General features: G+C 35.7%; 1 protein-coding gene across 2 annotated transcripts; it reads right to left on the minus strand.

Moving 5' to 3' along the window:
- Positions 1-7,781: 7,781 nt before the first annotated feature.
- On the minus strand, positions 7,782-20,445 carry LOC143463185 (uncharacterized). Of its 2 annotated transcripts, XM_076961594.1 has the most exons (21): positions 20,280-20,445; positions 15,613-15,762; positions 15,319-15,512; positions 14,924-15,152; positions 14,469-14,664; positions 13,945-14,218; positions 13,555-13,768; positions 12,875-13,012; positions 12,485-12,645; positions 12,139-12,310; positions 11,625-11,745; positions 11,262-11,463; positions 11,010-11,131; positions 10,811-10,935; positions 10,359-10,506; positions 9,989-10,094; positions 9,615-9,749; positions 9,193-9,496; positions 8,900-9,033; positions 8,495-8,630; positions 7,782-8,382 (listed from the first exon to the last, which is right to left on the minus strand). In XM_076961594.1, exons 1-21 carry the CDS (start codon positions 20,301-20,303, stop codon positions 8,269-8,271), a joined length of 3,399 nt encoding a protein of 1,132 aa, XP_076817709.1. In that variant the 5' UTR covers positions 20,304-20,445; the 3' UTR covers positions 7,782-8,268. The 2 variants fall into 2 exon arrangements, with proteins under 2 accessions (XP_076817709.1, XP_076817717.1); XM_076961602.1 differs by lacking the exon at positions 20,280-20,445 and having other exon boundaries at positions 15,589-15,727.
- Between the last annotated feature and the right edge of the window lie 892 nt (positions 20,446-21,337).

The following is a 21,337-nucleotide window of genomic DNA, read 5'->3' on the forward strand; positions in this document are numbered from 1 at the left end:
TCCATTATTTGACTTTAATACAGCTTCGTTCCCGTTTTCTTTTTATTTACCAATTGACTTTATTTTATTTTGTGACGTCATTAAGTATTTTTTGCTCTTGTAGAAAAATATAAAGTTAACCTTCAAAGTGCCAAACTATATTTGGTTTTTTATTTTACTTTATTTTCAGGTTTGACTGAAGCAAAGCTAAAAAATATGATCTTAGGATAATAAATAAAGCGAAAATGCAAGGAAAAATTAATAAGTATTGGAAGAGAAATGAGAATAATAAAGAAACATTGAGTGAAAGAGCAGCTAAAGTTTAAAAAACGGTGAGCGATGTTAGCGCCTAAAATAGCACAATCAGTGACCACCAACCAACGCATCAAGGTCAAGGTGATTCCATTTTTTGTTCAAAAAACTAGTTCAACTGTTTTTCCATTAGTATGGAATGAACAACAATACGAGGAATTTAGAAAAAAGTTGGATGTACGCTATAAATGGAAAAATCGGATGTACTCCATGTCGTGAAGTAAATAATTTGGGAGTAAAAGCATCCCGTGGTGTCAATATTTCTACTCAATGGCAATGCCACTTCTTATGGTAGCACGAGAGAGATTCAGCTCTCATCACTGCGCAAAAAGATTTACGAACACAAAAACTCCCAACCACATAAAGAAGCTACCGTATTTTCTTGAACAGAAACCGCCCTTCACTAGAACGGCCGGAAAACAAGTTTACCTCTAACGGCCGGTGGTGTCGAAAACGACACCATCATTAAAAATGGTGTACCGACACTTAATCACGCGACACTTTATCACGCGAAGCTTAATCACCGACACTTAATCACTAGGACATTTAGTCACGCGACACATAATCACTAGGACATTTAATCACGCGACACATAATCACTAGGACATTTAATCACGCGACTTGGATACTTAATCACGCGACATTTAATCACGCGACACATAATCACTTCGATGTCGGAAAAGCGTGAGGAAAATTCAGTAATTCAAGCTCGTGTGCATCTCTCTGTGGAGTCTAATGACGAATTAAGAACAGCTGTTCGGTGTTTACCATGCAGCCTTAGCCATGGTCCCTTCCTCTGACGTAGTCGAGTCATTTCTGATCTTAGCTGATAGCATGCCCAATCACGAGAAGATGCCTGAGCTGCTTTCGTATTTCGAACACACATATATCAGAGGCAGACGACGTCCGGGACGTGGTGAAAATTACGGCTCAGCCATCTTTCCAATCGAAAGTTGGAATCATTACGAAGCCGGGGCTGGTTGCATTGCAAGAACCACAAATGCAGTCGAAGGTTGGCATTTTGGTCTCCAAGTGCTTTTCAATGCCACCACCCGACATTGTGGACTTTCATACAGGGAATTGAAAAAGACATTCAAATGCAACGTGCAACGTTTCTGCAAGGAATTGCTGGTACTCAACCTTCTATTCCAATGCGGTACAAGACACTGAAACTGCGCGTGCAAAACACAGTTGACCGTTATCTGTCAAGCGAGATTTTAGTCTACCTTCGTGCAGTTGCTTACATTTCCCATGCATAACATTGCTGTAAATTGTAAATGTAAATAAACATTGTAAATGTGTGATTAAATGTCGCGTGATTAAATGTCCTAGTGATTATGTGTCGCGTGATTAAATGTCCTAGTGATTATGTGTCGCGTGATTAAATGTCCTAGTGATTATGTGTCGGTGATTAAGCGTCGCGTGATTAAGTGTCGCGTGATTAAGTGTCACCAAACCATTAAAAATGTACTTTTTGAATTAATTTAGCGAAAAACTCAAAACTAAATACTTCCGTAATGAATTTAGGATGTATTTTGCTTGTTCAGTAGAAACAAAAACTAGCATATCTACAGCAATTCGACCTTTGATGACGTTGCACACATTTGTAAGAAACGAAAAAAAACAATATTTATGAGTTGAAACATAAACAATCATTATTCTGATGGTAGGTATCTTAACAAAACGCTAACTATTTCAGAAAAAGCTCATATGTTTCCTACACACAATATGATAACTGTCTTTAGAGTTTACAGCAGGACCCATGTTGATCTATTTACGTCGTGCAGTTTTTGCATTCTGTAAGTTTTCAGTCGCCGTTACAACACACTCCGCAAGTTGGCCTGCTGCAGCGACTTCAAACTGTAACTATATAATTTTACGACTTTCTTCCGCACATTTCCTTCGCTTTCCAGATGGTCTTCTCTGCGCTGGGTTCACTTCTCTTTGGACCACCTGCTTCCGCTTCACCGCGTAAGCATCCCTCAACCCCTCCATAAGATGGAGTATGAAGCTTCGTCGGCCGATTTTGCTACCGAAACATTTTCTGTGCAGAATCCAGGAATTTAGCTCTACAATGTCCAGTAGTTTTGTCCAAACAGCCAAAGGTCATCGTCTACTTGCTGCATGAGTTGTGTATTTTCTCGCCGTTTGGTCGAAAACGTCCACGCCTACCTTGTTTTGTTTTGGCCTACTGTACATTTTATAGCCTGGCTCTGCCAATAGCGTATGGCATACAATCCATACGTTGCACAAAAACTGTCGTGTGCATTTTACAGTTCGCCTTCGCTGCAAAGCAAAGCGAGTTTTTATTGTGCAAATGTACATGGACAAAGTACGTTTAGGATGTCATAAACTCTCCGTAAAAGCTGTATCTAAAGGAGATAAACAATCACGTGAAAAGATAAAAACTGGGCTAATCTGCAGTATATGATAGTTGCAAGTGCAATCGTGCGAAGTAAAAAGATGTTGTAGTCTACTGAACCTCTAAAATCATCTTGGTGTCGATTTCGACACCTCGGCCGTTGAAGGTATAACAGGTTGTAAAAAATAAATCGAAAATCAAATTTCGGTAAATGTTACTTATCCATACTCTTTCAAGAAAGTTAGGAAGCTACTGAAAATTTTATATCGTTGCAACTGCTTTTACTAAAAAAAAATATACATCAAAATTCAAAAAGTGTCGATTTCGACACCTCGGCCGTTCTAGTGTTAAATAGAAGTCGCCCTCGAATAGAAACCGCACGATTTGATTAAAAATAAACAATGGAAGCCGCCCTCGAATAGAAGCCGCCCTCGCATAGAAACAGCAGAAGACAATGCTGAAATCGCTTCGGTGTAATATAAAGGCTGTCATTGAGAGCTTGCACATGCGAAAAACAGCAGTTGTCACATTGTAGTAGTGATCGGATAGTAACAGAATAAAACCTTTTTGTCAAAAGAAAGCGCAGAATTTTATTGTCACGTAATCAACATTACCGGTACTTCAGGTAATAAAAATCGAATAGAAGCCGCCCTCGAATAGAAGCCGCACAAAACCTTCAAAAATAAAAAATAGTAGCCGCGGTTTCTATTCAAGAAAATACGGTATCACTATTCGCATATTGCTTAATTTGAATGTAAAAAGTCAACAAACTGCTTTGCAACTCACTGCTCGAGTTTTCAGAACAGCGTATTATGTGGCAAAAAAATAACAAACCTTTCACAGACTTTGAAAGTTTGATTGACGTTCAGCAAGCTAATTGTGTCGTGTCTTACACAGTAAAACTGTTGCCGTTGAAATAATCGATCATCTATGTTCACAGATGAAAAAAATTTTAGCTAAAATTATCGAGAGGAAGAGCAAGATAAATATTCTAGCTCAGGGCTTCCCAAACTTTTTTGCTCGCGACCCCTTTCAAACTTCTGAAGTTTTCCGCGACCCTTCACGTTTAAATTGATTAGCAGTACGAAATATACCTTTGTCATTAGTGACATTTATTGAGATGCAAAGACTGAATTCAAGCAACCAGTACTCAAAGCCTACTTACTACTTTACACATATGTAGGCCACTGGAAACAAAAAAAGCACACACATTTATTCAGTGTGATTGGTGCGACTGCTTTCTGCTACAAAGCAAGTCCAGCCGTGGCTCAACATCTGCTAATGCTGGTCTCAAGGCGGTTTTAATGTTGATTAGGCTGGAACGATATTTTGTTTTGATTGTATTTTGTACTTCGTGTAAAATTGGTATACGCTCTGCGACCCCTGACGTTCGTTACGCGACCCCTTGCGGGGTCGCGACCCCCAGTTTGGGAAGCCCTGTTCTAGCTGACGAATCTACCCGCGTTGGTCACAAATCAACTTTAATTGTGTTTCTTCACAATGGCTTAAGGAAATTGTTCACAGAGTTATTACGATCTATTTCTTCTCATTCATTGAACTTTTAAAACTCTAAACTGGATACTGATGAACTCAATATTCAAGGCTAGTACTAAACATTGATACTAATACTGATACTAATATACTTATACTAAACTAATAAAATCATAGCATGCAAGGATACATTCATACGCTGAAGGAGATAATAAAGAAATAGAATTCCAACTTGAGGCGCAATGCGTTTATCAATAACTGGAAATGATTTGGAGTTTTAGACTGGAAGTTTTACAGGTCAGGGGATAATTTCAATAAGAGAATTTTCAACAAAGGGAAATAAATGTCAATCAACATTGTCTATTTTTAGAGAAATAATGCTGTTAATACGAGGTCAAACGTGCAGATAATCATGTTTACCAATTAAGTTGTCAATCACATAGGAGTTATTTCGAATTCGGCAAGCTCATAATGCAATGTAAGTAGCATGTTTACAAATAGGATGACAAGTATGAGATTATCTTAGTACAATAAGTTGAAAGGTGCAAGGTAGATAGCATGTTTACAGAACTAATTGTCAATCAACTATTCTTCGATAAGTCTGCAATTATACCGTGAAATGAGAATAAACTTATAGAAAGTATGTCTTTATGTAATAGCGCGGTAAATAGCAGAAATATAATTATAACGACACAACTTGAAAGGCAATGGAAACAGCGTTTTCCAGCACCAAAAATAATGAAGATAAAATCTCTGGATAAACCAGAAGGGTAAAGGTTTTTCAAGCAAACTGGTTTTTCTTATAACGACATGTATGGAACGCCAACGCCGCAAAAATAGCAAAGTGTTAAATTGTATCGCAATTTTGCAAATTATATTTTGTTTTCATACTTTGACTGGAGGGTTATCAAACGTAATTTGATAGATTCCAATCACGAAACAACAAGCCAAACGTCAAAACCGGCATTCAAACGGGCTTTTCTGTGATTGCCGTTGCGCGATTCATATGCCAATTTTTAAAATGGTTTTACAGCATTTAAAATTACACCACAGTTTTATAAAGCAAACTGGCTGTTGGCAAGTTACAATGCCTAATGGCAAATGGTGTTTTCTTTAATCGGGTTGCAGTTTTGTTAATCAAATGTCCGTTTTTTTAATCATGTGACTTATACCATAAATTATAAAATGGCCAAATGATTGGAAATTATTCTTCATAAATTAAAAATGGGCAAACCAATTTGCAAAATACATGCGTGATTAGACAAACATACACAAATTGCTGAACCAACATCATTTCTAAAAACACTAAATGATTCTACAAAAGTACGCATGAATCGCATAACGTCTTCATGAATTGCCAAGTATACATGGATCGTCAAGTGTATAGATGATTTGCCAAAAGTACATGATTCGCTAAATGTACATGATTCGGTAAATGCATGCATGAATCGCCAAATATATGTGATATAAATGTACTTATCGTATCGTTCCAAGACCGGTAAAGGACCAACATAAGGGCGTTCCAACGCTCGTTTGACATGATCACATTGGACATAAACACGGTCACAATGTTTCAAATCCGGATGAACGTAGGACTAAATGAATTTCGTATGAGTGTTCGTTAGAGTAAACTGAAGGTTGTTAATGAAGTCTTGGCAGACACCGAGATAGTTGGATGTAGGAGCAGAAGAAGCAAGTTTGGAGCCAGAAAACAAACCACCTGGGAGACTTTAAATGTGGCCAAAAAAATAACTCAGCCGGTGTACATTTCAAATCCTGGAAATAACGATGGCGCATGGTCATTGGTCAAGATAATAAGACCCAATTTGTGAAACCAGCGCTTAGGTTCACCTGAACAGTTAAAGAACTGTAGTCAGATTGTGTTGAATTCCAAGAGAGCGCATGATGCCCACCCAAGCAGTACTTGTGAAACACGGTCCACAATCATGTGTGAGAAATATTGGAATAGTGACGAAGAAACATCAGTGATTGACAAAGTAAGCAAGCAGTGGTTTCCGTGGTGGCACCACAGAGTAGTATGGCTTGAAAGAAAAGGGTATAACGGTCAATCAATCAGGTAAGCCTACTTAAAATGTAAATGACTTGAATTGCGACGCAAGTCAAGTCTCTAAATTTGAGATCAACGCCAAATGCTGTGTATAGCAGGCGAGAAATAATTATAGTTATTTATAACAAATAAAATCACATTGAAAAAAGTATCGATTAACCGCCAATATGTGCTGTTGGACAGCGCTGGTTGACAATGCAATTCGAGCTGTTGTGCAAAACTGCGTTTTTTCAAATGTTCTTGAAAGATGATAGAGACGCTGCTTAAATCTTGTCTCTAAGCCAAAAATGGCCGCCCTCTTCATGTGGGCCACGCAATCCATGCTACATGGGCTTGAATGGATTTTTGCTTTGAGGTCTCATTTCTGAATATTGCAAGAATATGACTAACAAACAAAGGCAGATACACTAAGTCAGATATGCAGTAAACCTTCATTAGCAAGCTTCATGTCTTAGAAAAGACATTATAGGTATATCGGCTAGATTCGTTGGAAAGTGAATGAGATCAATAGCGGTCAGCGAAACGTAGTTAACGAAGTGTAACAATAATGATGAGATCAATGTAAGCCAATATTCAAAGTCTTAGAAAAGTAACGTTAATACGGAGCACGTGTATATTGGCTAATGCTAAACGTAGGCTATGCATATTTTCGGGAAAAACTATCTAATTTATTTAGCGCAGTTTCAACAAAAACTTAGTATCACCGAAGTTTTCAGCACCGATCGCAGTAAAAATCTAGGCTGCCATTATTTCACCGGAAAAAATCGTGCGCTCGAAGCTATTTTTCAGAATTCCATGTTAACCTAACTTAAATTTTATAACTTAGTACAATTAACATAAATCTACCTTATAATCTCAAGCTAACTAACTTTAAAAAAACTTAAATAGCCAAAATCTGCTTCTTCTATGCACATTCTTCTAACTCCCTGTCTTTAATGACAGGCTGCACGTCCTACATACGGTGAAATTGTCACTCCGAAAAATTTAAGTAGCCTATAAACGGGTAAGCTTATTTTTCAGCATTAAGTGCTAGATATTCCAAATTTGAAACATGTGTTTTGATCGTGGTAATGAATAAGAAGATTATGATCTTACCTATACTAATAAGTTAACATTCATTAACTTCCAAACAACCCCGAATTTTTTCATCTTCCCTTAGGACCTAAGGCTTAGGTTATCCTACCTAGCAAATCGAGTGAGTATAGAACAGAGAAAACTGCAGACCGAGTCACATCTCACTAATTAGTTACTGGTCTATCTGCCGAACTTCTTGCTTAGTAGGCAACGTGGTCTGCGTTCTGACCGCCAGCACAACTCAGTGGCTGCTCGATGTCTGAATAGCCGAAGATCTCTGATTTAAACGACGACCCAGCAATCTGTGTCACAGGCCAAATCACTGCGAACCCAGATCTCTAAACACTCCGTTACCAAGCCGACAATCAGTTACATTACACAGCAAAAGCGGTAAATCAAAGAGACGGAGATGTTGAAATAATGACACGAAATAGATTTGCTCCTGGAGGTAGCTAACAAGGCAGCAGACTTATGATTTGTAACTAAATACTGATGTTGGCTTAAAATCTTTTGTTTATTGGAGGAACTAGACTGTACCTTTGCCGTCTTGAAAATGAATTTAGACAAATAATATTAAACACTAACGCAAAAAAAACTTGGCTTGATGTCAACCACAAGATACTGTGATAAGAGATTGTGGTGGAATGGATTCGTTCCCGTTTCGTGGTTTTGATTGTTCCAGTCATTAGCCAAGAACGAAAATTTAGAATTTTAACCAACTTTTAATAAACTTCACTTGCATAACTGAAAAATGGCAAATGTTGTATATCAAAAAACAGCGGAAAATAGAAGTAGACCAAATACATTGATTTACTACCTCACCTCAAACAGTGCAAACAACAAAAAAACACAGTTTAAAATACATAATGGCTACAATTATGCGAAACGTCTACAAGAATGTACAAAAAGTTTGAAGTCTTAAAGTTACCTGAGCAAAAGTTTTTTTTAAGAAAACGTTACTTCATTGGAAAATAAAAGTCCTTTACAACTTTAGTATGCAATCTTTAACCAGCGGAGAAACTTCCAGCAAATCGTCCGCAGTGCAGTTTCGGATTGCCCATAGATATCCTTTAACATCTCGAAGTGCTTCCATAGACTGAAAAATAGTTATTGAAAATAGTATAATCTAATTAAATTGTCTACGGGTACTTTCAATTGCTATGCATGGTAAACTCTATAAGATTTTAAACATAGGCTACGTAACTCACCCTTTTGATATTGTTGACACGAAGGCCACTTGAGCTGTCTTTGTATGCGACATTATCCATCAATTTCAAGAGAAGTGAACTCATGGAGGCTGGATTCAATGAGGATGCACGCTCAACAACTTCATTTAACTTATTTCTGTGCAACGTTAGTTAATCAATTTTTAATTTAGTAGAATGTAACTAGGGTATTATGGAGACTCTTCAGAAGGAGTAAAACATCTAAATCGTAAACATTTTCTAAAAACTGCGCCTTTGCGAGCAATTAAATTAGCGGAGTTATTTACTTTTCTTTCTTGCAGATGTATATCGCTTGTATCATACCATAAATAAGATAGATTATCTTTTTTTTGTTTTTGCTATGCAAAGAGAATATCAACTGTCCATATTAATTGATAAATAAATCACCTGCAGTCAAAAAACATTTCCTCAAAGAGTTTGGAATTGAAAGGTGCTAACTGCTCAGCACTGCCGTTGTTGGAAGAAGCAATGAAATATACGACTGCTTTGAGACCATCCACCAATGACATGACATAATCGACCTAAAACAAAATGTAAAAGCAAAATTTAACCATTCAACACATTACAGTCAAGTTGTTAGTGTTAAGCGTTCCATTATATGTGACCCCCGACACATCTAGAAAGGTAATCTAACGCGAAGGTTTAAAGCCATTAAATGTAGGCATGGTTTATTCATTTACCTGTCCTGGTGTACTGTTGTAATATCTCCAACTAAAGGCAAGAATTGCATGAGCTTCCTTCTCAGTCAATGTAGAACTGATTGACGAACCAAGATCATTAGCCATAAACACTTGGGAACGCGCAATGAGTTTTTGAAGCACCTGTGGCCACTCTCGCATATGCCACAAATTCTTGATAGATTTATCATCCGACATCGTCGGCGACTTGAAAGCGCGCAAGCAATACGACGCATCGTTAGGATCCAGAAAAATCGTACAATTTCTTCGGTCAGTTGTTGTGGAGATTTTAAACATGGGCGAAGTACTAAATCAGGAACAGATTAGTTTACTTCAACATTCTTTCAAGTTCATAACAGCATATATGTAAAATTACAACTAAGGTTATAATCAAATTCGTGTTCAAATGGAGACTTCATTATTACCGTCCGCTCAACTCGTCTTTGTAGTAAACTAGAAAACGTTTCTTCACCAAAATATATCTCCATGCAAGAGGGAAATATACAATAAGTTGAATTACTTTGTTTCCATTCACCGCTGCCATAAATTCGCTTTCAAATCTGGAAGTAATAAAAATCCCATGAAATTAAAATTATTGATAATAATCTTGGAAATATCATAAAGTGTGCCAAGGAATGTACCTACACTGTCATTTGCAAAAATTTTCTTTTAACCCAAATTTTCTTTTTAACTTAGCTAACAGTGTTATTTTGCATACACAAGAACGACTTTTACAGTAGAATGTTCTCAATATTTTACATATAGGCAAATTTGAAAAATTAACATCAAAGCAAAGCACCTGGTGGATGACGTTGTGAGGTTTTTAATATCCATAACAATTTCCCCAAAACGAGCTTGGTATGTAACAACACCATTTTTGCGATATGTTTGTAGATCAGAAAATACTACATGCAAACATACAACACTCTTAGTTAAACATTGTACGATAGAATGGTAGATATATGTTGCTTGGAAGTCTAACAATTTTATGTTATCATAATAATATGTGTTGAAGATTACAAAACATTTTATAAAACAATTTATAATTTTAGCAATTATGTTTCTTACTTAAAATAAATTAAGAAGAAAAAATAATTACAATTAAAAAATAGAATAATCGTATCATATACTTTAAATGTTTATGTTTTGCTTTTTCAACAAAATACAACCTTTTCGCGCAAGTGTTGCCGATGCTTGATTGATTTGATTTTTTGGACCTTGAATGTAGCAGTGTTCATCCATTTCCAATGTACCCAAATAAGGGCTGATGTTACCGTACCAACAACTGGTCAGTGTTATACCAGTACAAAAGACAACCTGCCACGAGAGAAACGTTATGTTAACGAATAAAAAAGCGCTCAAATGACAGAGTAATTTAATACATTTAAGGTCAAACCAATGCAGAAACATTACTGAGATATTTTTATGGTGCCAATTATTTTGCATTACCAAAGGAAATATTTCATTCACAAAAAACAAAACAAACTTGAATTTTTGCCTCAAAATAAAAAAGTTCAGTGCTTTTTATACTGATTCTGCCAGTTTTCAGATTACAATTATTCAGAACTTCATAAATGCAAGTAGAAACGTGTAAAAAATACATTCTACAGCCTCAACATACCAAAAAGTTCCCAAGCAACACTGGTAAACCAGCTACAGTGTCACCTGGGGAAGAGGATGCTAGTTTTGTTACAACATCTGATACTTGACGAAATCCCAAAGGATGAACGAACTGCAGGGAAGGCCCTGCACACAAAAATTTCCCATTAACACCAGCTGGTTTTAGAACAAAATACATATAACAAACTAGTAAAACTCACTTTGTCCATATGCTGATGTGCCTGTGACGTTATATATATTGGCTACATCATCAACAGCAACAATTTTATGTTGTTGCAAACGGCTCACGACTGCACGGGTGCTTTCAAATAATGTTTGCACACTTTGCATAGAAATAAATAAAACAATTACCAAAAAAATTCCTGAAGAATATCTCACATAAAAATCTAGACACTATTTGAAATAAAATATGATACTACAAAGAAACATTCTTTTAGTATGAAAGATTTTACCTCATACTTGATCTTCTCAGTAAAGATATTAGGATGGGATACGGATTAGGAGGTAAGTGATCTTCATAAAGTAACAAACGCTCAAGAAATTCTTTCCATGTTTCATCAATGCGAATGTCAGCACAATACTGGAACAAAGAGTAATGCCTTGCAATATTCTTGGGAGCCTGGCTGTTGGCATCGCAGATCTCTTTGTTTAGTTCTACAAATTATTCAAATACTTTTGTTATCTCATTATTATATTTTTTTATGAATATAATCTTCACATGCTCAATGCCCAACAGAGTAAAGGGTTTGCATCTAAGCTGCACAGTTATGTATAAAACAGTTGTAGTAACCTTTGTAAAATATTAGCCAACTCACTTAGTTTATCAGACTCAATCCAAGAAGTGTTTTGTATGCCATGCTGATTTTTAAGCTTTTCGAAAGCATACTTAGTTGGCACTTGGTTGGGATAAAGTAAGTTAATCTGGGATTTCATAGCCTGCACAAGTATATTAATGCAGATTACCAAAAACCAAAGCAATCAACTTTCCAAGGTAGGAAGGTTTTATACATTTTGATACTAACAAAAAGTTCTTTATGCTTGTGTAAGGCTGAAAAGTGAAAAAGCTGCTATAAGTGCAGAATGTGATTTTTAATAAAATTTCTGTAATTCTAAACATCTATATTTGTATTATTCTACAAATTCCACATGCCAGAAATGAGCAATGTTGACTCTATAGTACATTTTTTCTCTTATGCATAGAACTACCGTCTTATTTTAATCACTTGTATTGCTCACCAGTGTGCAAATAGATTAAATCTAACAGTTACATATCATAATACTTCAAGTAGTACCTTAGTTTTCATGTTAGTAATATCAGCAAGGCCTTACCAGAACTGCCGGTAAAAGTTCCACTGTATCTTCAGCCAAGCCTAAAGACACATACAATATAAAATGCTGGAGTTGATGCAACATGTTAGGATTCAAACTGGCATTTCCATAGTTTTCGGTCATGGAAACTACCAGTTCTTTCAGGAGTTTCATTTCTGTTGACCTAGTGCTCCTGTTTACACAAATAACACACATATATCACCACAAATATCACAAAACCGTATCATTACCACTGTTTTATTGTATGAAAGGACACGTAAACCTGTTACACGAACCATACTGATAATAAGCTATGATGGAATTTAAACATTACACTAAGTTTATGTATTTTACTTATATAACTCACATATCCCTGTCAACAACATCTACAAGCTCTTTGTGAAATTTTGCAATGAGATGTTTTAAGATGTCAGATGCAGCAAAGGAAGTTACTAGACTCAGAATACTTGGTGCAATAGAAAGTGCTTTATGTATACGAAATAAAGATCCACTGAAACACCGTGAAATCTGTAATCAAGAAAAAATCCATTTGGTCGGACTTCTACACCCACAATAAATTATATTTTTAATGATATAATTTAATATCAATTTTATTTTATAAGCATGAAAAATGATTTTAAAATAATATTTGGCCGATTTATGATAGTATGCTTTTTTGTTTGGCTCTGCTGTTAAAAAAGCATAAAAATGTCAGTCAAATATGGTATGGTTGCTGAACATATTATTAATAACACACCTGAATAGCAAAATCCTCCTCCAAGTGTTTGGCAAATGATTTTGTTCTAGTTTGTGTTAAGTGTATCAATAACATGTAGTGAAGAGTAGCAAAAACTTCATTCTCTAAAACGCTGCTTGCCACTTTCAGCTGCCAAGCCTAAATACAGCCAGATGTCATTTATTTGAACCCCAAAAAATGAAATCCCTCGCTATCCAACATGAAACTGCTAGGAACATATTTCTTCCCATGTATTTCGCCCTTTTAAACAAGAAACCTTGCTGTCTGACTCCGACAAATGTATTTAGAAATGAATATGCCAAATCAATAGAAAAACACCCACTAACCCGGATTATGACAAGCGCTACCTACTTGAAGGTCAAGTTTTCATATGTATCTCACTTCAATATTTGTTTTGGGAACTGACATTTACCAATTTTCTAAATTCCTTAACTAGAATCATTCATTTTAGACGCAATTGGATCTTCAATACAATTCTTTCGATTATTATTATTATTGTTATTTCGGTTATACCTGCTAAACCAACATTTTTCGACAAAAAAGGTGGTCTGGATTAACGACGTCTGACTGTATATATTCTGTTAATTAATGTGATTTAGGTCAAAACTGAATTGCATTGTGCATATCAATATCATGCAGAGTATTTGTAAATTACGAGCTCGTATATATGAAATACATACTTGTACAACACTGCCCAAAATGTCCCGATGCAAGGGATCAAGTTTGGTGGTAGTTTTGGAACTCCCTTCACTTTTTAACTTAAAATGCTTCTGAAATGTGGTAATGTACAAGTCGGCTTGAGAACGGTCAAGAAACAAACCCTCATACAGTGCTTGATAAGGAAGGGTGGACATCACCAGCTGGGGTAAACTTTTGGTTGTCTTTTCAAGAGATCTAACCAAGAGTTCCTAAATCAGTTATGCCATCATTTTATGGAAATCGGCTACCAGTTAATCTGCTCTGCCATTACAAAGCTGTTATTGGTTAGGTACTTCAAGTTCAACTCAAAATTGCTGAACATGATTTAAAAAAGGAAAGAAATAATCAATTATTTTCACACATTCACTTACTTGCCACGCTCCACTGTGTTTTGTGGTGCATTTGTTTGCAAAAACATCATATGGTACATTTTCACAACAGGAATATAGTTGGGTTTAGTGTTTGTGTCTGACTGGTTTAACACACAATTCACTGAAATGCGCCTTCTTGCCACAGCAGCAAGAATTATAAATTTAAAAAAGTCACTTCCTTGAAGCAAGTCGGTTGAAAGAGAATCTTTTATTTCTGAGTTTGAGAAAGTAATGCTGTTCCAGCCGTTCTTCTCCTCAACTGGCACAATTAATTCTAAAATGAAAAAAGTGTAGGCAGGATATAAGTGGTTATTATTACTACTCTATTTGCACATAATAGAGAAAAAGTAATTAGCTTAATAAACACACTAAAAGAGTGCAGAAATTTATACTGATATACTACCAACTCACAACATGGAAAACATTTCAAATACATATCTTCAAAACAAAACCAGGACAAAGATGTACATAACAACAAGGGTGATAAAGTATATATATATACATAAACTTAAAAAGACACCAACCGGTAAAATGGTGCATTTTGTGAGATTCTATTAACTTTATATCTTCCACCAAGATATGTGCAAATGTTCTTGCAGCAGAATTCATATCTTTAGCTGCAGTCACCAACACAGTCAACTTAACAGCTATTTCAGACCAATCTTCGTAAAAAGAGTGACTGAAGATGCATGGACCACACAGAGTTGTAAATATTGATATCTGCAACACATGGCTTTTACAGTACTAAAAGGTATGAACAATTTATAGTGAGACAATTATATACAAATGAGAAATAAAAGTGTTTGTTTAAGCCAACGATTTCCAATCTACAAGCCTAATATACTTTTTGTACTGACTCGCCCGACGACATCAAATAAAAATACCAACTAACCTTAGTGTAACCCATACATATAATAAAATACTAATTAATAGTTGTTATAACTTAAAGGACAACAAAACTTGGTCCATTTGAAAATACCTGCTGGTTTAGTTTTTGTGAAATATTTTCACTTATAACTGTTGATGACTCAATCATGTGTCTATAAGACTCAACTGTCTTGGCATTCACAAGTGCTACAATATGCTGAAGTCCCCAAATATTGGTATTAGGTTTCTTTATGCCATACAATATACCCTGACCAACATTATACACTGGAGCATCCAACCGCCGCTTAATTACACTCAATGGAGTTTTCATCACATGAAATCTAAAATTAACAGAGAACTAAAACATAAAAAAACATGTTTGTATGAAAAATATAAAAGTTTATACCAATAATCATAATAATAGTTTGCATTAAACTACCACTACCATACAACATACAAAGTATGAACAACAATTAATCAGGAAGTAAAGGTAAATAATTATGATACCTTTCCGCCAAACGACGAAACCTTTTGATGTAACTTGGGTAAGGATTGTATGGTAAGTCATTGTTCTGCAAAAGTTCACTTGTAAATTTCTCCAGTGTTTCAACAAGTCCTAAGTTTTTCAAATATTGAGTCACAGTATCAATTTCCTGCTTCACAGCTTCATTGCTTGGCGGTTGTAGACCAATTCTTTGGCCCTAAATAACAAACACGATAGGAAAATATTTTCAGAGTGACGGTATTTCACATCTAAAAGAGTTTATTCAAACCTACATTAAATTATTTGGAGTTCATTACCGAGCCAGACTCTTGTATTACTTGGCCTTGTGCTGATATTGTAGTTTCTGGTTTTTCAGATTGAGCTTTAGGTAAATCATCTATGTCACCTCCCCTGTTTGGATGACAAGGACGGATAAGTTTGTAACGCCCTGCGGTCAGTTTTGAGGCCTGTATAAAATTCGTATTTGAATAAAAACAAATTTCATTTTTGATTTATAAATTAGTTGACGGTAAACTACCATTGTAAAATTGGAAACTACTGCCAAAATCAAATATTCAATCTGAAAACCTGCAAATTATTGTTAGGTTATTTGACCTAAAAAAATATTTTTCCAATATATATATATATACATAGATAAAAACAACTGTCCAATGTTGGCTTTTTCACTGTTGTGAAATGTCCACTTTGCAATTATACGATCAACATTTATTACTTGGCGACATAGGCGCTGACTTCCTTAACATTTTGAACTTTGCACAACATTTACATGTAAAAGAGACGCCTAGTTCTTAAATGCAGATATAACTTACTCAGACTGTGTGTTGATGCTTATATGATACGTCCTCCCAGCTCTTGCATACTGTTATTTTGGCAAGAGAGTTAGTATTTATGACCAGATGTTGATGACCAATGGTTTGTCATACATGATGTGTTTTGGGAGTAGGTTAAACAATATACCCTTAAGGGTTTAAATACTGTAAAATTTTTGCAAACATAAAAGAGATTTCTAATACAAGAAAAAAAATATAATGCAAAGATGTGACCCATTCATGCATCTTTACATTTCATAGAATATAATGATATTACAAGGCATCACTATAGTCAATCACCCGTTTCTATCTCTTTTGTAAAGAACCTAAATCATGTTCCGCGAATTACTCTATATCAGTGGTTCTCAACCGGTGGTCCGCGAAACGTTTTCAGGGGGTCCTCGAGAACTTCAAAATTTGCAACATAAAGTACGAGTTTTTAAAATTTTTTTTGCTGTTTATCATTGCTTTTTGAAATAGGCTGGAACATTTGCTTAATTGCCTATTGTGATGGGACAATACGAAAGCTTATTGAGATTTATCACCCGCAGGGAAGGCCTATTGTGATGCACTAGATTGCGGATTATACGAGAAGACAGCTGGATACAGTGATTTTAAGTTGCTGGAGATTGCACATAATCGCTTTCTCAGTTTTAGCTTGTAACTAGCAGCTTGTTGTGAGCAACGTATAGATAACGCTTTGAAATAAATAAAAATATCCGCATAGTTTGATGTTATTGTGAATGAATAGCGCAGTTGTGCACCAAGACTATTAAGTAAAACTAAGCAAAGCAACTTTTAAGTGCAGTCTCAGAACCCTTAGTTTGCTTAAACTTCAGGGGTCCGCCAACTGCTTTGACAGCACCAAAAGGGGTCCGCCAAGATCAGAAGGTTGAGAACCACTGCTCTATATCATTAAGTCATTATTGCAGCACAAAAAAGCTACCAAAATTTTCTATCCATTAAATTTTTTTAAGTCCACAACTCCCTCTCTTTTCAAAATCTACTTTTTCCTCTTAGGAGGGTTGTGGGGGCAGCAGCTCTAGGAGCTCCCTAAATAGTATGCAATCTTTTATCGTGTAGGTTTGCCAGTTTAGCTAAAGGAATACCTAGTCATGACCATGCCAGTAGGTTGATGTAATTGTATCACCTGGTTCTCGGTCAACCAGCTGGTATTTTATCAGTTGGTGTGACAAGCATGACTTTATTTACAAGTCTTTTCTGAGGTATTCCGGTGACATAACCAAATAATAGTAGTTGGAACTTCTCAATTCGAAGAAATCAGGCCTCAACATTTACAGATTGGTGGATTTCTGTGCTATGCAATTGATCTAGTAACGCTGCACCACGAACCCTTCTAAAAAAAAAACATTTCTAAAGCCTACATCTGTGAGCAAACTGTTAGGTAGTGTCCAATGCAATGTTCTGTCTTCAATCACCCATGAATTGCACTCCCACATATTTTAACTTCTCTACTGCTTCAATGTTTCAATGTTTCTCCACACATTTGCAGTGAGCATTTCTTGAGAGGCAGAGTACCTCAGTTTTTTTTGCTTACTTTCATACCCAGAGTTATTACAAACAGTTGCAAAATGATCGATAGCATGTTGAAGATCAGGTTCAAAAGAAGTCAGAAGAACGAAATCATCTGCAAGCAAATGACTATCCTACTGCTTTCAAGTATGACACACTATTCACCAAGCCTGGTAGAGTACAACATCCACAGTAAAAGGTTTTGACTTTACACTATCAAATGGACACAAGCTTTAGGGCAATTGTACAGTGATTTAATGGCTACCACTAAGTTATCATCAATACTATATTCTTGCAGTACTTATCTCAAGGAAGTCAATCATATGCTTTTTTCGAGGTCAACGAAGCAGGTGTAGACATCTTTTGAGTATATCTCCAAGACTTTTGGAAAGCTTGCTCAAGTGTGAAAATTTGATCTGTTGTGCTCTGACATGGATGAACAAGCAACACTGCGTGTCCTGCGGCAGAATTCAATAAATCTTTAAAGTATTCTGTCAATCATCCGAGGATATCTTCCTCTTTGGTTAGAAGGCCACCCCGCAGCAGATGAACAGCTGGCCCTCGAACCGGCACCAGTCTGCAGAGCTTTTGTTACCGGTCCGCAAAATAAATACTAAGCATCAACAAAATAAGCATTGTAATGTCCACTCAGCAAAAATAAAAACTAGCTGTAACATGTACACTTAGGTAGCATTATCTACTGAAAATGGTTTACACTTTCTCTAATCGTGTCATCAGTAGATGGCCCGCCAACCGCTAGATGACACATTTCCTCTGCTAAAAAGAATCTTTTTAATTATTTTTGTCTGCCCAGCCTTTAACAGCTACTCTGCATACAGCGCGTAGTATGTTTATCCATTGTGTTGAAAAACGTCTTTGTGACATACCAATAGTATAACAATGTAATAATAAAGTAATGAAACAGTACCAGATTTCTCAATAATTTTATTCAGTGACTTGAGTTTTGTATGTACATTGATTGGCATTTTGTTTGTAATTTCAAAGATATTCATTTTGTTAAGTATATAACAGCTTGCGTTAACAAAATGACCGTAATAATCTGTTGCATTTATTACAGTACGATTTTATGTTACCAGTCCATAAAAATTTTTGGTGATTTTTACCGGTCCGCTGGTGTAAAACGTTGACAACCACTGGTCCAGTTCAACTCCATTACAACTTAAACACCAAAAATAGAAGAAAAAAATTTGGCTGACTCGTTACAAAAACCTATCAAACTACTGTTGTGCACTATCCCTGTACTGGGTATATTTGTGCACATCTCTGTGTTAGAAAAAGGTTCATAATGCTGAGAATGTATTGCAACATAGCTGTAAGAGACACCTTCTATTCTAGTTAAGGTCTATTCTATTTAAGATGCTTTCCAATCACATTCTTCCGCGTATGGTCATCAGTTCCAAAATGTGCATTAAAGTTTCCCAATAGAAGTGTAAAGTTATTGGGTGTTACCCTCTGTGGGGCAGCACCCAATTTATCAATAATATCGAGATATTGTGAATTGTGTTGTTGAATTTGGGACAGATATCTGTATACAAAAGAGGCTTTGACCTTTTAACTTTAGCTTCAACATGCACACTCGACCTCATAAAGGAATCCATTCATCCAAACAATCTGCCAGCCACGGACTAGTGAGAAAAATGTTGTTACCTTTTCGAATTAGTCCCTGAAACTCGAACATGTTCCTTGTTATCCCATGTGACAAATGATGCGATATGATTGACATTCTTGTGCGTATTCATGGTGTTTTTGTTTGGACCACTTGTAGTCTGACCTCTCATTTTCAACCTGACTTGGTATGGGTATCCATTTGGAAACAGAGTTTCCTCTTGTATAGTTTGAAAGTTTATCAAGGCACTTAAGCTCCTCTGCCACGACAAGGCAGTAGTCGGTACAGGAGTAAGTCCACAACAATACGTCATATTATTTCTCATTGTAGAATATTTCACAACATGTCAATGGAAATGTATATCTTACGGTAATTGAGAAAAACCAACCAAGTAAGTGTCATGTCAAGTTTATGCTTCACAATACGTTTTTGTTCATGACATCTTATTTCTGTCCATTCTCTAATAAAGTAGGGGTAGTGCAAGAAAATATCGAGTGTAAGTGGCACGTTTTTTGCGTGGTAAACTGGTGCATGAAGTTATTTCGTTTAAACACCAATTTGACAGGTATGGCATGCCTAGCCTATGCACAAAATGTATGTAAGAGTCTGTCACCCTAAAAAGGCATGGCTGCATCATTCTGTAATTCAATTTATTTTATCTCATAATTTACAAAAAAAGTATAGAAATTATTATACTTTAAACTTAGATGGTGTTCATATAGATCGAGTAGAAAAACAAATGACAACATAGGATTAATGTTGTTTGTTATGAAAGACTGTGATTCAAATAACAATGTAAATACAACTGCACTGGCATAAACATTTATCTAAAAACTTAAGTAGACTTACGATGCGGTCACAGAGCAAGCAATATCCAGAGCTCTCATAATGCAATAGTCCTTATGCAATTACGTAACATATTTGCATCATAGTTATGTTAACTAAAATTCTGAAATATGCCAAGCTTTACCACTTTCAATTATATAGCACTTACCTTCTTCTTTGATGTATCCATCATAATTTATGAATTTCCATCAGTTTTAGTTCTTTCCATTCCAATACATCATACTGGAGTAGGACAGCAGTCCGTAGGGTTTAACAACTATGAACTAACAGCTATAAATACAGTCTGTGGAACTGAATCTTTTTTAACACAAGGTGGATAAATTGAATCCTCAAAAAAACGCTAACAAACACTACATATTACACTATAAAATACTAAAATTTCCACAAAGGGGTGAAAAAGATGAATCCACAAAGTTGAAAACAAAAGTAGCCCAAAATTCATCTCTTAAAATAACAAAATTTGAAGAGGCGAAAGTTGAGCTGAAAACAAGGTATTGGTAACCCTTTAACTGTTTTATACGTTTTAATCTGTCTGTCGATCAACAAGCTTGTACGTAAAGTACTTGGCTTAAATACCATTTCATGGTACTCAAGTATTAATTTTCCAATACTCTATACAAGCTGAGGTTAAAGGAAACCAAAGTTATGAAAGCACCCATACACCGCACAGGAAACTACAAAGTGGAAAAGCAATTTACTATGAAATATTGTGTGTGGAAATATACAATCAAACATAAAAAATTTACATAGCCGTTACAAGGTTTGTTGCCATTACTGGATGTGAAGGTTGGATTGGGAGCACAAATTATGATTGAATTAAAATTGGGTGATAAGTTTGCACAATATTCTAAAGTAACTTATTACATTAAAAATGGAAATATGTTGACAAAATATAAGCCTCGGCCTAACAATAGAAAAAATACAATATAATGTTATGGAGTAAAACTGCAACAATGAATATTTTACACTGGCAAAGATAGACCCTTTCTGAGTTAATGCTGCTTTTTTCTTGAGTGACAATATTTTTTGATCACTGAAACTTAATTACTGAAAAGTAAGATCATTATTATTGTTAATCAATCATTTCATTTTTCGTCAAAAATGTGGTGAAGACAAAAAAATCAAGCCATATGTGTAAGAAAGGAAGGTGTTCAACAACGAAAGGTGATTGGTATGGTATCATAATCTTTATTGTTTTACTGAGGC

The sequence above is a fragment of the Clavelina lepadiformis genome, chromosome 1 (genome assembly GCF_947623445.1).
Source record: "Clavelina lepadiformis chromosome 1, kaClaLepa1.1, whole genome shotgun sequence".
Lineage (NCBI taxonomy): Eukaryota > Metazoa > Chordata > Ascidiacea > Aplousobranchia > Clavelinidae > Clavelina > Clavelina lepadiformis.